At 45.0% G+C, this 18,509-nt stretch overlaps 1 protein-coding gene across 1 annotated transcript in view; it reads left to right on the forward strand.

Moving 5' to 3' along the window:
- Nucleotides 1–15,837, forward strand: part of LOC126470626 (vasopressin V2 receptor-like) — a 198,795-nt gene extending 182,958 nt beyond the window's left edge. The window contains exons 5-6 of the mRNA XM_050098635.1: nt 10,366–10,592; nt 15,551–15,837. Coding sequence (XP_049954592.1) covers nt 10,366–10,592; nt 15,551–15,837 — 514 coding nt within the window. The remainder of the gene's footprint in view (nt 1–10,365; nt 10,593–15,550) is intronic.
- Nucleotides 15,838–18,509: the final 2,672 nt, after the last annotated feature.

Consider the following 18,509-nt stretch of genomic DNA (forward strand, 5'->3'; position numbering starts at 1 on the left):
GGGTAAAAGATGGTAGGGTAGAGGAAGGGGTGAGATGAGATTGACAGAGGGGAGGGGGAGAAGATGGTAGGCAAAAGGGAGGGGGGTGGAGAAGAGAAGGGGTCAAGGGGAGAGGTTAAGGTCAAATGTGGATCAGAATTGGCACCGACCTCCTACACACACTTCAGTAGCATCAACAAATAAAGTGTTGAAGGGATTGGGAATTCGTTCGATGTCTCCTCTGGAAACATATATCTTGGTTTCCATGGAAGAGAAAGACTTTTGAAATAATAGTGGCGCAAGGAAGCAATGTTGGGTGACGGTTTATTGGTGACATCATCTCAATGATAAAGTTGTCAGAAAAGTATGTGAAAGAGTGCTCTCATAGGGATGTTTTTGTACTGAAACTCTCTGATTCTAGTGAAGTCTAATGAGGAAAGAACCTAGTTAAATGCGAAAACTGATTTGAGAGAGAAAAAATGCATTCATTTAAGAGAATTTGGAAAAATATGTAGTAATAAACACGTCTGATAATAGGAATGTTAAATAGTTACTGTTGATATTATACTTGTAAACTAGTAACAAAATGTTTTAAATTGGTAAGCAGCTTCAATTTTGTATTTGCTTATTCCTTTTAAGTGTTACAGTGAAGTATTTTTAATGGGCTTACCCATATTCTGGTACACAAATGCATCTTTAAACGCATACATTTCTCATTTCTATTGTAAAGCTGTGTGCAAATTTTATTTACTGTTAAAGAATATCAGCCCCTCCTCTATTCATGTTGTCTAGGGATTTCTTACACTATGGACATAAATGAAATAGAATATAACTATTTGCACGTTCTGTCTTTCAATTTGGCTCAGAAAACGCAGGTAACCTCTGTACGCTGCCGGTCATTATAACCGCAATAACAGTAAGGGCAGAAAATAATGGAATTTCACTTAATAAACACGTGTATTATGATGGGGAAAAATACACGATTAAGTATGAAATTGATTAGGAGTTGCACACGGTTTTAGTACGCAGAACTGCAACTCCTGACTTGAGTGATGGATGTAAGCCAGCTCGGCATCGAATCGATCTGTGTTTGGATGACAGATAAGGATAGATCGTCCCCTGGTGCATCATCTCTATACCAAACTTCGTCACTTGTAGTGGCTGCCCAGTGATGTTACGCTAATCTCTCGGCAGCCCACGACCACATGCTTCAAGTGAGTTGAGAGACTTGGGACATGTACTGGCCAGGCCACAAGCGAGCATCCTCTGTATCAAGATAGGTCAGGGCAGCACGAGAGATATGCAGTCCAACGTAATCTTTTTGAATGACAACGTCACAGAGACATGTAAGAAAGGACACAGCATTAGTGTTGACAAGTCAGAAATATACTGAGGTGGCAGAAGTCATGCGGTAGCGATCTGCACATATAGAGGTGGCGGTAGTATAGCGTACATAACATATAAGAGGGCAGTGCACTTGAAATCTGGTTTCGCAGGACAGAGCGGATCAGGTTGTGGAAAGGGGCCAAGATCAGTTGCTGTTGGTTACACAAGTACACAGAACTTTATTCCTCGAAAACACAATGTACAGTTTTCTCTTTACAACAACAAGGGTGAATTCAAGGCTGAGGCCCAAGTAACTTCTCAATAATAAGGTTTAAATAATTCCTTTTAAAACATGAGGATTTAGTGAAACGGCTGAAGGCCTTACTTAAGTCAAATTAAAATATCCATAAATAATTCCTTTTAAGGCACAAGAATTTAGACAAATGGCTGAAGGCTCTACTTAAGTAAAATTAAAATATCTTCTCAGGTAATGGGCCGAATAATATTTCAGGTCAACAAAGGAAAGTCTTTAAAAGGCAACCATTTGCCAATTTCGGCTAAAAGCCATATTAAGGAAAATTTGAATTAATTCCTCGCCTGAAAGCCCAATAATATTTCAACATAATAAAAGGTAACCTTTAAAGAAAATCATTTACACAATACAACAGAAAACCATCTTAAGAAAACATGAAATATCTTAACGGCTGAAAGCCCAAACAATTATTCAATATAATTAAAGACAAATCTTAAGATAAGCATTTACACAGCACGGTTGAGGGGCATTTTAAGAATTCAAGATAATTAAAGAGAAACCTTACAGACAGGAATTTACACATTATGGTTGAAAGCCACAAATTTTAAAACAAACGCAGCTGAAGGCCTAAATACAGAGCAAATAAGAATTTTAAATAAAACACGGCTGAAGGCCTAATCTTAAAATACTTCACATAAGATTCGACTGAAGACCATATACTTAACATAGAACAGAAAAAATTAATACACAGCTGCAAGCCTGGCACAGTATTTGTGACAAAAGAAAAACACAATCACAAACAACAGAACAGTGGTGCTCAGAAGTGTTCCAAAGTTGAGCCTGGGGAGGAAACTGTAACAACAGTTTATGTGAGACAGGCAGCCAAGCGTAACACTAAATAATCAGGAGGCAGTACGACCTAGGGTTGGCTGATGATCCAACCAACAACCTAATCAGTTCCCTTCCACCCGACCAACAGGACGATAACTAAAAATATCAGCGAGGACGAGGATCGCAGCAGGAGTATGTCTTAATAATTGGCGTCTAAACACAGTCAAGACACAATAACAACCCAAAGAAAAAGGAACAACATCAAGCTGTCGAGCTACACGCCGTGCCGGACAGCACCAACACGGCAAGGAAATCACACTGCCGGAAACTACGCTAACGACCAGGGCAGGTAACTGGAACGTTAACAGCCACAAGGCAGAAGATACCACTGGTGGACTTCTCTACTAAGTGACAATCATTTCAATAGTTAAACACCATATAGGAAGACTGCTGCAAAATTTTGCCGAATCCAGCACACTATCACATTGCTGCTTGCAGGAATAGCCCAGGAAGCAACAACCAGTAATCAATGAAGAGATGTCACAGCAGTTGACGTTTCATAACAGGTTTACTGATTATTCAACTCCAGTATGCAGGTTCAGTGGGCGACGAACTTTACAGCTCTCGCAGCTAGTGCCACAAAACTCTGACCGTGCGTGCACACCACCAGCGATCCCGGCCTGACCACACGCCGCGGAGACTTCCTCGCTGCTCTGTCGCAACCGACCACCTGCCTCACACACACCACGACACGGAAGTATAGCGGCCACACCAAAGAAGGTACAATGGTACTAGTATCGATAAACGCCGCTGCTGCCACTGATGGAGGCAAGTGAGCAACTACTTCAGGTAGTAACTGAGGGAGCAATAAGACGCCACTAGACAGTCATGAAGAATCAATACGCAAAGAAGTGGGATACGGAAATACTAAGAAATGACGAGATACGTTTGAGGTTCTCTAACGCTATAGATACAGCAATAAGGAATAGCGCAGTAAGCAGTACAGTTGAAGAGGAACGGACATCTCTAAAAAGGGCCATCACAGAAGTTGGGAAGGAAAACATAGGTACAAAGAAGGTAGCTGCGAAGAAACCATGGGTAACAGAAGAAATACTTCAGTTGATTGATGAAAGGAGGAAGTACAAACATGTTCCGGGAAAATCAGGAATACAGAAATACAAGTCGCTGAGGAATGAAATAAATAGGAAGTGCAGGGAAGCTAAGACGAAATGGCTGCAGGAAAAATATGAAGACATCGAAAAAGATATGATTGTCGGAAGGACAGACTCAGCATACAGGAAAGTCAAAACAACCTTTGGTGACATTAAAAGCAACGGTGGTAACATTAAGAGTGCAACGGGAATTCCACTGTTAAATGCAGAGGAGAGAGCAGATAGGTGGAAAGAATACATTGAAAGCCTCTATGAGGGTGAAGGTTTGTCTGATGTGATAGAAGAAGAAACAAGAGTCGATTTAGAAGAGATAGGGGATCCAGTATTAGAATCGGAATTTACGAGGGCAGTTCAATAAGTAATGCAACACATTTTTTTTCTCGGCCAATTTTGGTTGGAAAAACCGGAAATTTCTTGTGGAATATTTTCAAACATTCCTGCTTCGTCTCGTATAGTTTCATTGACTTCCGACTGGTGGCAGCGCTGTACGGAGCTGTTAAAATGGCGTCTGTAACGGATGTGCGTTGCAAACAACGGGCAGTGATCGAGTTTCTTTTGGCGGAAAACCAGGGCATCTCAGATATTCATAGGCGCTTGCAGAATGTCTACGGTGATCTGGCAGTGGACAAAAGCACGGTGAGTCGTTGGGCAAAGCGTGTGTCATCATCGCCGCAAGGTCAAGCAAGACTGTCTGATCTCCCGCGTGCGGGCCGGCCGTGCACAGCTGTGACTCCTGCAATGGCGGAGCGTGCGAACACACTCGTTCGTGATCGACGGATCACCATCAAACAACTCAGTGCTCAACTTGACATCTCTGTTGGTAGTGCTGTCACAATTGTTCACCAGTTGGGTTATTCAAAGGTTTGTTCCCGCTCGGTCCCTCGTTGTCTAATCGAACACCATAAAGAACAAAGGAGAACCATCTGTGCGGAATTGCTTGCTCGTCATGTGGCTGAGGGTGACAATTTCTTGTCAAAGATTGTTACAGGCGATGAAACATGGGTTCATCACTTCGAACCTGAAACAAAACGGCAATCAATGGAGTGGCGCCACACCCACTCCCCTACCAAGAAAAAGTTTAAAGCCATACCCTCAGCCGGTAAAGTCATGGTTACAGTCTTCTGGGACGCTGAAGGGGTTATTTTGTTCGATGTCCTTCCCCATGGTCAAACGATCAACTCTGAAGTTTATTGTGCTACTCTTCAGAAATTGAAGAAACGACTTCAGCGTGTTCGTAGGCACAAAAATGTGAACGAACTTCTCCTTCTTCATGACAACGCAAGACCTCACACAAGTCTTCGCACCCGAGAGGAGCTCACAAAACTTCAGTGGACTGTTCTTCCTCATGCACCCTACAGCCCCGATCTCGCACCGTCGGATTTCCATATGTTTGGCCCAATGAAGGACGCAATCCGTGGGAGGCACTACGCGGATGATGAAGAAGTTATTGATGCAGTACGACGTTGGCTCCGACATCGACCAGTGGAATGGTGCCGTGCAGGCATACAGGCCCTCATTTCAAGGTGGCGTAAGGCCGTAGCATTGAATGGAGATTACGTTGAAAAATAGTGTTGTGTAGCTAAAAAATTGGGGAATAACCTGGTGTATTTCAATGCTGAATAAAACAACCCCTGTTTCAGAAAAAAAAGTGTTGCATTACTTATTGAACTGCCCTCGTAAAAGAGCTTTGGAGGACTTACGGTCAAATAAAGCAGAAGGGATAGATGACATTCCATCAGAATTTCTAAAATCATTGGGGGAAGTGGCAACAAAACGACTATTCACGTTGGTGTACAGACTGTATGAGACTGGCGACATACCATCTGACTTTCGGAAAAGCATCATCCACACAATTCCGAAGACGGCAAGAGCTGACAAGTGCGAGAATTATCGCACAATCAGCTTAACAGCTCATGCATCGAAGCTGCTTACAAGAATAATATACAGAAGAATGGAAAAGAAAATTGAGAATGCGCTAGGTGACGATCAGTTTGGCTTTAGGAAAAGTAAAGGGACGAGAGAGGCAATTCTGACGTTACGGCTAATAATGGAAGCAAGACTAAAGAAAAATCAGGACACTTTCATAGGATTTGTCGACCTGGAAAAAGCGTTCGACAATATAAAATGGTGCAAGCTGTTCGAGATTCTGAAAAAAGTAGGGGTAAGCTGTAGGGAGAGACGGGTCATATACAATATGTACAACAACCAAGAGGGAATAATAAGAGTGGACGATCAAGAACGAAGTGCTCGTATTAAGAAGGGTGTAAGACAAGGCTGTAGCCTTTCGCCCCTACTCTTCAATCTGTACATCGAGGAAGTAATGATGGAAATAAAAGAAAGGTTCAGGAGTGGAATTAAAATACAAGGTGAAAGGATATCAATGATACGATTCGCTGATGACATTGCTATCCTGAGTGAAAGTGAAGAAGAATTAAATGATCTGCTGAACGGAATGAACAGTCTAATGAGCACACAGTATGGTTTGAGAGTAAATCGGAGAAAGACGAAGGTAATGAGAAGTAGTAGAAATGAGAACAGCGAGAATCTTAACATCAGGATTGATGGTCACGAAGTCAATGAAGTTAAGGAATTCTGCTAATTAGGCAGTAAAATAACCAATGACGGACGGAGCAAGGAGGACATCAAAAGCAGACTCGCTATGGCAAAAAAGGCATTTCTGGCCAAGAGAAGTCTACTAATATCAAATACCGGCCTTAATTTGAGAAAGAAATTTCTGAGGATGTACGTCTGGAGTACAGCATTGTATGGTAGTGAAAAATGGACTGTGGGAAAACCGGAACAGAAGAGAATCGAAGCATTTGAGATGTGGTGCTATAGACGAATTTTGAAAATTAGGTGGACTGATAAGGTAAGGAATGAGGAGGTTCTATGCAGAATCGGAGAGGAAAGGAATATGTGAAAAACACTGATAAGGAGAAGGGACAGGATGATAGGACATCTGCTAAGACATGAGGGAATGACTTCCTTGGTACTAGAGGGAGCTGTAGAGGGCAAAAACTGTAGAGGAAGACAGAGATTGGAATACGTCAAGCAAATAATTGAGGACGTAGGTCGCAAGTCCTACTCTGAGATGAAGAGGTTAGCACAGGAAAGGAATTCGTGGCGGGCCGCATCAAACCAGTCAGTAGACTGATGGCCAAAAAAAAAAAAAAAAAAAAAGATGGTGACAAAAAGCCACAAAAGAATAAGGCATCAAGGCGAGCTGACCACGGCTTAGCATTGGTGCAGGTCTCGTTTGCACTCATTTGGTTCATGTGAAAAGATTTCCGACGTGATTATGGCTGCACAATGGGAATTAACATGCTTTGAACTTGGAATGGTAGTTGGAACTAGCTTCATGAGACATTCAGTTTTGGAAGTGGTTAGGAAATTCAATATTCTGAGAACCACAGTGTCAAGAGTGTGCCGAGAATACCAAATTTCAGGCACTGCCTCTCACCACGGACCACGCAGTGGCTGACGGCTCTCATTCAGCGACAAAGAGCAGTGACACTCTGCAACATACGACGAATGTATTCGTTAGAATAGTGCGGTGAAACTTGATGTTAATAGGCTATGACAGCCGACCGTCGCGCGTGCCTTTTGCTAACAGCACCACATCGCCTGCAGCGTGTCTTCTGTGCTCGTGACTCTATCAGTTGGACCCTAGATGACTGGGGAACAGTTGCCTGTTGAGAAGAGTCCCGACTTCAGTTGGTACAAGCTAATGGTAGGCATCGAGTCTGGCTCAGACCCGACGAAGCCATGGACCTACGTTGTCAACAAGACACTTTGCAAGCTTCTGGTGGCGCCATAGATACTGATTTGGCCTTTGTATAAATGGAATGGACTATGATCCCACTAAAGCGATTTAGGCTGGAAATGGTAATGTTCGGCGATATGAGACCATTTCCAGCCATTCAGGGAATTCATGTTATGGATGACAATGCGCCATGTCACTGGGCTACAATCGTTCGAGATTGGTTTGAAGAACATTTTGGACAATTCGAGAGAATAATTTGGCCACCCAGATCGCCCGGCATGAATCCCATCGATCATTTGTATGATACTATCTTGGGGTAGTTTCGTGCACGAAATCGTGCATGGTGGACCGCTACAGCATGTCTCAATATTTCTGCAGGGGACTTCCAACGACTTGTTGAGTCCATGCCAAATCGAGTTACTGCACTACACCGCCCAAAAGGAGGTCCGACACGATACTGGGAGATATCTCATGACTTTTGTCACCTCAGTGTACAATGATACTGAATACATTAACGGCTACACGGACTACAACGATCGTGTTGTGTACCCAAACGACACCCTGTACCGTTATCTTGCTGTGCAATGAACTGTGGCTTGTCTGCAAAGACGACTTGGTACCGCTCCAGGGCTTATTGTTGTGAGTGGGCGCTTGATACGCCTCTCTTCAAATGGTTCAAATGGCTCTGAGCACTATGGGGCTTAACTTCTAAGGTCATCAGTCCCCCTAGAACTTAGAACTACTTAAACCTAACTAACCTAAGGACATCTCAAACATCCATGCCCGAGGCAGGATTCGAACCTGCGACCGTAGCAGTCGCGCGGTTCCAGACTGTAGCGCGTAGAACCACTCGGCCACCACGACCGACGCCACGCCTCCCCCCTCCCCTCTCTCTCTCTCTCTCTCTCTCTCTCTCTCTCTCTCTCTCTGCAACCTCTGCTGTGTGGTCTTGCCGTATATGGAAAATGTAGGTGGTATTACTCATAACTACTTTCTGTGGTTACAGTGTAATGCTAATCATCTTCATATCAAAGAGCAGAGTACGAGGAGCGTTTGAAAAGTCCGTGCAAAAATAAAAATTACTTACGTGTTTGGGGTATACATTTTTTATTTTTGGACATAATCTCCTTTTAGACTTACACACTTCGTCCAACGCTGTTGTAATTTGTTGATCCCTTCTGAATAACAGGAATTGTCCAAGTCTGCAAAATAGCTATTAGTTGCTGCAATCACCTCCTTGTTTCAATAAAATCTTTGTCCCGCCAGCCATTTCTTCAAATTGGGGAACAAATAGTAGTCTGAGGGAGCCAAGTAAGGAGAATAGGGGGGATGTGAAAAGAGTTGGAGTCCTATTTCCATTAAGTTTTGCGACCACAACTGCTGAGGTCCGTGCTGGTGCATTGTCGTGATGGAAAAGGACATTTTTGCAGTCCAATCGCCGGCGTTTTTTCTTGCAGCTCGGTTTTCAAACGGTTCAAAAACGATGAATAACATGCACCTGTAATAGTTTTACCGTTTTCCAGATAGTCGATTAGGATTATCCCTTGCGAATCCCGAAAGACAGCCGCCATAACATTTCCGGCCGAAGTAATGGTCTTCGCCTGTTTTTGTGCAGATTCTCCCTTGGTAACACATTGTTCTTTGGTCTCAGGAGTATAGTAATGTATCCATGTGTCATACACAGTGACGACGCTTAAAGTCTTGCAGATTCTTCCTGAACAGCTGTAAGCCATCCTTGCAACACTTCACACGATTCCGTTTTTGCTCAAGCGTAAGCAATCACGGAACCCGTCTTGCGGATAGGTTTCTACGTCCAGATGTTTATGCTAAATATTATGTACCCGTTCATTCGAGATGCCCACAGCGCTAGGAAACTCACGCACCTTAACTCTTCTGTCATCCGTCATCATATCATGGATTTTATCAACAAGTTCTGTTGTCGTAACCTCCACGGGGCGTCCAGAACATTCAGCATCACTTGTGCCCATACGGCCTGTTGGGTTGGCAGAAGATCCAACACCTTGTTACTAGAGGAGGCCGAAATGCACGCGTTTTAGCTCACGCAGGCTGGCGTGAGGAGGGAAGAACTATACTGACGTGAGGTCTGGAAGATGACAAGGAATGAGAATTCAGAAAGCGGACATAATTAGTTTGATACTTAACTTTAATCCATTAATTATGAACGTCGCTGTTGGCGCTACATGATTCACAATATTATCTGTTCAGAATATATTCATAGTAACTGAATATGGTGCTTTGCTAGGTCGTAGCAAATGACGTAGCTGAAGGCTATGCTAAACTGTCGTCTCGGCAAACGAGAGCGTATGTAGACAGTGAACCATTGCTAGCAAAGTCGGCTGTCCAACTGGGGCGAGTGCTAGGGAGTCTCTCTAGACTAGACCTGCCGTGTGGCGGCACTCGGTCTGCAATCACTGATAGTGGCGACTCGCGGGTCCGACGTATACTAACGGACCACGGCCGATTTAAAGGCTACCACCTACGAAGTGTGGTGTCTGGCGGTGACACCACATGGCCACTCCGAAAATTGAAAGCACTTATAAACTGTTCTAATTGAAGGTGCAGATACACCGTAATGTTTATAAAGCTTATCTTTAGTCTCCTGAGGCGTTTTGCCTTTCATAAAGTAATGTTTAATCACCACACGAAATTCTTTTTCGTCCATTTCTTGACAATCACTCGACTTCCTTGATTCACACGAATGCCAAACACAAAGAAATAGGCCAATATGGCTGAATCTTTGTGTGCGTTCTTTCCAAAGATGCTACTAACTAAACATGACATCGATACGCAACGGTGATGCCATCTCTCAGACTTTGCACGGACTTTTCAAACGCCCCTCGTATACACCGACATTTAATGTAAACCATCTAACCATCTTTCTGGATTTGCAGTTGTGATGGCCAGCAGTGTATCTGATAAGTCGACCACAAGTGGGTGTGTTACCTGAACGACTGCCACCAGCAGCTGGCCCTAACCATCTCTACGAGACTGGCTGTGAAGAGGGTGTGTGGTGCGTGCAGGTACAGCGTGTCGTCGTTCCTGGCGCCGCTGGCCGTGCTGGTGGTGACGTACGCGCGCATCTGCCGCTCGCTGTGGCGGCACGCGGCCCACCCGCGCATCTCGCGCGCCAAGGTCAACTCGGTGCGCCAGAGCGTCGCCGTCGTCTCGCTGTACGCCGCCTGCTCCGCACCCTTCTGCGGCGCACAGCTGCTAGCGTCCTGGCACGCCAACTCGCCCTTCCTCACTGGTGAGTCGCTAGCTGTCAATGCAAGACGCCATATGGGGTCAGCATTATATACACAGTCTTGGCGTTACATTATATATTCTTTAGGCCCTGTGACCGACGTGTAGGAAGAATCTCACCTTTGGTCCTTTCAAAATAGGGGCCGGAATTCAGTGACTGGTATCTGCCGATTTCTTCTTAACACATAAATCCCTTCGATCATCACTTGCTGATCCTCACTGGTCTAGGAGAAGGGCGAAGTGGCACCGGAAGACAAAGTACCCTCTGTCATACACCAGAAGGAAGAAATCTACAGGTAACAGTCAATGCATGCTGGCCCCCACTCTGAAAGCTAGGTGGGATTCTTCCTACACGTCGATCAGGGGGCCTGAAAAACACGTAATGTAGCGCTGAGACAGGTACAGTATGCGATCAAAAGTATCAGGACACTTGACTGAAAATGACTTACGAGTTCGTGGCGCCCTCCATCGGTAATGGTGTTGGCCAACCCATGGCCTTGATGATAGCTTCCACACTCGCAGGCATAAGTTCAATCAGGTGCTGGAAGGTTTCTTGGGCAATGGCCGCCATTCTTCACGGAGTGCTGCACTGAGGAGAGGTATCGATGTCTGTCGGTGAGGCCTGGCACGAAGTCGGCGTTCCAAAACATCCCAGAGGTGTTCTATAGGATTCAGGTCAGGATTCTGTGCAGGCCAGTCCATTCAAGGGATGTTATTGTCGTGTAACCGCTCCGCCACAGGCCGTGCATTATGAACAGATCCTCGATTGTGTTGAAAGATGCAATCACCATCCCCGAATTGCTCTTCAACAGTGGGAAGCAAGAAGGTACTTCGAACATCAATGTAGGCCTGTGGTATGATAGTGTCACAAAAAATAACAAGGGCTGCAAGCCCCCTCCATGAAAAACACGACCACACCATAACACCACCGGCTCCGAATTTTACTGTTGGCACTATACACGCTGGCAGATGACGTTTGCCGGGAATTCGCCATACCCATACGCTGTCATCCGATCCCCACATTGTGTACTGTGATTCGTCACTCCACACAACGTTTTTCCACTGTTCAGTCGTCTAATGTTTTCGCTACTTACACAAAGTGAGGCGTCGTTTGGCATTTACCGGCGTCATGTGTGGCTTATGAGCAGCCGCTCGACCATGAAATCCAAGTTTTCTCACCTCCCGCTTAACTGTCATAGTAGTTGCAGTGCATCCTGATGAAGTTTGGGATTCCTGTGTGATGTTCTGGATGGATGGATGCCTATTACACATTACGATCTTCAACTGTCGGCGGTCTCTGCAGTCAACAGACGAGGTCGACCTGTACTCTTTTGTGTTGTACGTGTCCCTTCACGTTTCCACTGCACCATCACATCGGAAACAGTGGAGCTAGGGACGTTTGGAGTGTGGAAATCTCGCTTACAGACGTATGACGCAAGTGACACCCAATCACCAGACCACGTTCGAAGTCCGTGAGTTCCGCGGAGCGCTCCATTCTGCTCTCTCACGATGTCTAATAACTACTGAGGTCACTGATCTGGAGTACCTGGTAGTGGGTGACAGCACAATGCAGTTAATATGAAAAACATATGTTTTGGGGGGTATCCGTATATTTTTGATCACATAGTGTAGCTCAAATAAAATAACAACTGAAAAGTTAGACAAATAAAGGTGTTTTGATTGGACATTTTGTGGTAAAAATAAATTCATGTATAGTCACACTTTGTAACTTTGGAGAACCCCTGTTTGTTGTTGTAAACGATGCATGTACTGAAGGTGTAAGGACTTCTAAGATGACAACGATACCTCAATTCTTCCCCTGAGGACGGACATGTGTCCTGAACAAGTCTGACATAATAAATCTAAAATAAATTCTAGGCAGTTACCGAGAAAGGTGGCGCAGTTGTTAGACACTGGACTCGCATTCGGGAGGACGACGTTTCAATCCCGCGGCCGGCCATCCTGATTTAGGTTTTCCGTGATTTCCCTAAATCGCTCCAGGCAAATGTCGGGATAGTTCATTTCAAAGGGCACAGCCGACTTCCTTCCCTGTCCTTCCCTAATCCGATGAGACCGGTGACCTCACTGTCTGGTCTCCTTCCCCAAACAACCCAACCCAACTAGGCAGTTGATCTCGACACTCTACTCATCAAAAACAAATTTCTCAGTTTCGCGCGAGCTACAGAGCACCGACTACTCAAAACATTCACGAATTCCAGGGATATGAGTTGAGCTGACACACACACACACACACACACACACACACACACACACACACACACACACACACACACACTGGTTACGGTTACTACAAGCCACACCACGAGTTGGGAAACGGGGCCAAATTTCTAATAGTTTACTGTCGAGTTTATATTTCCACACACAAATGTTTTATTCATATCCTACAGAAACTAACAGTACGGCAATAAACAACCTTTTAAACACGCCGCTAACGGCAATCATTTATAGCAATACAACAATTTTTAAAAAAATTCCTTTAAAAAAATAGAACTTCCAGTACGGCAATCAACAACCTTTCAAAACACGCCGCTAACGGCAATTAAGTCATTTACAGCAATGCAACAGTTTAAAAATTTCTTTTAAAAACGGCAATCCAGTCATTTATAGCAACACAACAGTTTAAAATTTCTTTAAAAAAAAACACAGAAGCTAACAGTACGGCAATAACAGCCTCTCAAAACACGCCAATAAGGCAATCAACTACTTTATAGCAACACAACAGTTTAAAAAAAATTTAAGAACATTAGTAAAAGGGCTACTAAAGTAAATACAGGACTTTGTTAATAAAGTACGGTGAGGTAGTGAAGCTACCAACACCGTCATTAAAAAAAACAAAGGTCTCATCAAACACGCGATTAATGGCAATAAAGGAATGGAGGAATTTAAAAAAGTTTTTAAACAAAAGTGTCCTGGAATATCATTAGAACATAACAGATATGACGGACCCGTGTAAGGCGGCCAGAAATCACCCACTGAGGGATGCTCAGGCTAGGCAGAATACTGACCCATTTAAATACGCCCGTAAACACAATTGCCACTCTCAGGCTGGTCGCTGCGCCGACTCTTAGCCAGCGAAAACTTGTAATAAAATGGCTTAACTTGCTGACAGAATTAGAGCTAACCTCGTGCAAGGAAACATTACACCAGACAGCTCTGAATGAGCGACCACATGATCAACCAACAAGGAGCATGAATTTACTCATCACACACGACAGAACAGCGAAACAATTAAACTGCCAAAACTACACCTCCCATCGGGCAGTAACGAGAGGAGGAGGAAAGATCACTGTCTTCAATTACACCAGTGCCGGGTACAGGAAACCCGATCGCCGGAGGTCACAAGGCAGAAGAGACATTGGTTACGCAAACTTATAACTTAATGATTAAACGTTCCACTAACTTAACTTGCAAGTATGCTCGAACAGGCAGTACACGACTTCCGATGGCAAGGATCCACACATCCGACCGCGTACGCGTCGCCAGTGTACCCAACACGCCACGGTCACGCGACAACACGCTCTGTTACCGGAGTTCACGTCTTCTCTGCAACGTTGACGGGTAGTGAGCGCTCCTTCATGTTAGGTGTCTTCTTTTTAAACTCCAGTGTTGAAACGGAGCACTTAAAGAAGCTTGTTCAAATCCCACCGAGGTGAAATGAACAGCAACTACTCGTGGGGCGATTCTGTATACAACCAACCCACGGGCAGCTCTTCCGTCAACTCCACCCGCTCATTACACACAACCGACAAACATCACGTGGAGACTCGGTACAACCGACCACGCTTGGTCCGTGCCTGCGAGCCACACTGCCCTCCCGTCTCCACCAGACTCCCTCAGCGCACAACCTCCCTACTTCCGCGCCACCACACAAGGTTACAACCGGTCAAAGACCTCACTTCCTCTATAGCAGTTTCCCGGAAGCAAACGCAGATATCGATAGCAGAGGGAAAAGACAACCAAGCAGCCACTTAATGACAGACAACATATCACACAAACATGTCAGGGTCTAACAAACCTGCCACAACAAAGGTCAAAATTTAATAACGATTATGGTGTTGCTCACGCTGCTAAATACTGCATTTTCGGGCAACAACAAAGTTATTATGTGGCAGGCGTCATTAGAGCACAGTTAATAAAGTCATTTCATGTAATAATGAATAAACTAGGCACTCATCTTTTCGTGTTTAACACGCTGGTCTCGTTGTAAAATCATGGTTCAATCGTCGAAAATCTAGGTGGTAATGATTCCAAGCTCGGATGCAAGGAGGCCTAGGTTTTATTCAACTATATTCAAAAGTTTTATAGACGTGTTTCACATACCATTCTTGAAGATTAAACCTTAGAAAGTTAGCACAATGGTGATGTAAAAAAGTAATCAGCACTCCGAATTTAAGTTACACTTCCTTTTTATTGCTTTTCTTGCAATATCACGTAACACACAAAACATCACTTCACAATACAAAACATACTTGAAAACATCTTCCTCACTGTTAAGGTTCATATTTTATAAGCTGACTACAATACACGTCTTTTCAACATGACGCCCAAGACTTGACTTTGTCAAGGTCCGACTCTCTAACTAACTGCTTGCGCGCCCAAAAAATCAGAGTTACAAGTACGTCAAAGATCATAGTGACAAAAGAAAGAATACACATAAGAATAATATCATTGCAATATAAACATATCGGTGTATGAAAGTACCTCTACATTAATGAAATCAAATCTGAATGCTGTTTCAGAAATATGTCAACTACTTTACAGAAACACAGTAGAATATTGCTGGTATCGAGAGGTTCAGATGAGGTGCCGTCATGGTTGCGTAATTCAAGTACCATTACAAGGGGAAGAAAAGGAAACCCAATGCAATCTAAATACAAGGGGTAGCACGGGTCGATACACGGCTCACGAGTGTAACGCTGACTACGTCTGTCGTCTCGGCAGGGCCCGCATTCACGATCCTGACGCTGCTGTCGAGCCTGAACAGCGCGGCCAACCCGTTCATCTTCCTGGCGTTCGACACGCAGCTGCGGCGGCTGATGCGGTGCTGGCTGGCCTGCGACACGACGCTCGAGTCGCCGGAGTACAGCGCCACCTCGATGCAGGCGCACCAACAGCCGCAGGCGGCGGGCCCGCAGCGGCGCAGCTGGCGCACCGCGCTGCTCGCCGACGCCTCGGCGGCCGGCCGCGACCCGGGCCCGCGCCGCGCCGCCTCCAACTGCTGCCTGTGACGCCGCCCGGCCACGCGGCGCCGCCGCGACGACGGACAACGGCGTCGGCCCCTGGCGGCGGCGGTGGCGGCCGGAGGACACCGGTCCAGGTGGTGCCCCGCCTCGCCGTGGACCGCCGGCGTCTGGGGCCGTTGCAGGGACCCGCGGGCCGCCGGCGGGCTGCGGCTGCGGAGTGAGAGGCTCTCGCTGAGAGAGGAACGCGTTGTCGGAGCTCGGAACGCGCTAACGCGCTCCTTCTCACGGTAGCGACTTCAGTGCGCCCGTTGTTGATCCAAAACACAGCGTCTAACAACAGTGGAAGTGTCTTCCAGAAAATGAACTCTGTGCTACTGGACGATCACCTACTAAATTTGTCTGAAACATCGCCACGAGCATATCGAAAGAAAGAGTGAGACATTTTACGTGAGAAATCAACTGTGAGAAACTATTTTGCGTGGCAGGTGTGGCAGTTTTGCAATGCTCAGCAAAAGCAAGTGTGAAAACGGATTTGTCAGCAATGTCTGTTTGATTCTGAAAGATATCCAACTGCTTTCATACTCTATTTGCTGCTGGAAAAGCGATGTGGGTCCATGATCTCACTCTGGAGACGATACACCAATCAAATCAGTGGCTGAAAAACTAGAACTACGCTCCTCAGTGCTGCACTCTCAGAGGACAATGGCCTTCCGACCAACGTCTGAGGTGTTGTTTGTTGTTGTGGTCTTCAGTCCTGAGACTGTTTTGATGCAGCTCTCAATGCTACTCTGTCCCGTGCAAGCCTCTTCATTTCCCAGTACCTACTGCAACCTACATCTTTCTGAATCTGCTTAGTGTATTCATCTCTTGGTCTCCCTCTACGATTTTTACCCTCCACGCTGCCCTCCAGTACTAAATTGGTTATCCTTTGATGCCTCAAAACATGTCCCACCAACCGATCCCTTCTTCTAGTCAAGTTCTGCCACAAACTTCTCTTCTCCCCAATCCTATTCAATACCGCATCATTACTTATGTGATCTACCCATCTAATCTTCAGCACTCTTCTGTAGCACCACATTTCGAAAGCTTCTGTTCTCTTCTTGTCTAACTATTTATCGTCCACGTTTCACTTCTATACATGGCTACACTCCATACAAATACTTTCAGAAAAGACTTCCTGACACTTAAATCTGTAGTCGATGTTAACAAATTTCTCTTCTTCAGAAACGCTTTCTTTGCCAATGCCAGTCTACATTTTATATCCTCTCTACTGCGACCATCATCAGTTATTTTTCTCCCCAAATAGCAAAACTTCTTTACTACTTTAAGTGTCTCATTTCCTAATCTAATTCCCTCTGCATCACCCGACTTAATTCTACTACATTCCATTATCCTCGTTTTGCTTTTTTTATGTTCATCTTATATCCTTCTTTCAAGACACTATCCATTCCGTTCAATTGCTCTTCCAAGTCCTTTGCTGTCTCTGACAGAATTACAATGTCATCGGCGAACCTCAAAGTTTTATTTCTTCTCCATGGATTTTAATACCTACTCCGAACTTTTCTTTCGTTTCCTTCACTGCTTGCTCAATATACAGATTGAATAGCATCGGGGAGAGGCTACAAACCTGTCTCACTCCCTTCCCAACCACTGCTTCCCTTTCATGTCCCTCGACTCTTATAACTGCCATCTGGTTTCTGTACTAATTGTAAATAGCCTTTCTCTCCCTGTATTTTACTCCTGCCACCTTCAGAATTTGAAAGAGAATATTCCAGTCAACATTGTCAAAACATTTCTCCAAGTCTATGAATGCTAGAAACGTAGGTTTACCTTTCCTTAAGCTATTTTCTAAGATAAGTCCTAGGGTCAGTATTGCCTCACGTGTTCCAACATTTCTAAGCAATCCAAACTGATCTTCCCCGAGCTCGGCATCTACTAGTTTTTCCATTCGTCTGTAAAGAATTCGTGTTAATACTTTGCAGCCGTGACTTATTAAACTGATAGATCGGTAATTTTCACATCTGTCAACACGTGCTTTCTTTGGGATTGGAATTGAGGTATCCACTGCGTAAGGCGCCACCGGGCGGCATGATTGCGCTCGTCAAGGTCATCACTCCACTCACGCGACTTTTACTATCACAACTCATATGTCCATCGCGTGTTCTCAGGAGGCTGAATATTTTGCCTGGTCGTGACCTGGCAACCAAAGCCGGAAACGCTCAGCTGTGTATCTCGACCAGAACACTAGTACTCGGCGATCACAGTCTCAAGACTATGCGACGCAGGCCACCTGTCGTGTCATCCTCTGGGAATGACAACATCGTGGGCTGTACACAGGGCGATGAGGTCTGTTCTGTAAACTACCAATCTTTGGAGCCCTTACTCCTCATTTAGGTATATATATTGGCATTTAGAGAGTGAGTGCTCCCCTTTCCAGTCCTCGTCGCCAGGGAAAAATCCCTGGCATACCGGGGATCGAATCCGGTTCTTCTGCCTGACTGCTATATGCTGAAGACTTTGTGGACGCGAATGTGGATTAGTGCAGTAAACATAGGGGAGTGCTTCTGCCAGATGCAAAGAGTCGTGACAAGAGCTCTGCTTTGTTCACTTGCTAGTATCGTGAAAAGCAAGGCTCTATTTTCATTACTGATTCAGCACACAGACTTTGATGCAATAGCAAGGCTACTCCGGACCACCAAAAAAGGAACCCTCTAAAG

Source organism: Schistocerca serialis, chromosome 1 (genome assembly GCF_023864345.2).
Source record: "Schistocerca serialis cubense isolate TAMUIC-IGC-003099 chromosome 1, iqSchSeri2.2, whole genome shotgun sequence".
NCBI lineage: Eukaryota > Metazoa > Arthropoda > Insecta > Orthoptera > Acrididae > Schistocerca > Schistocerca serialis.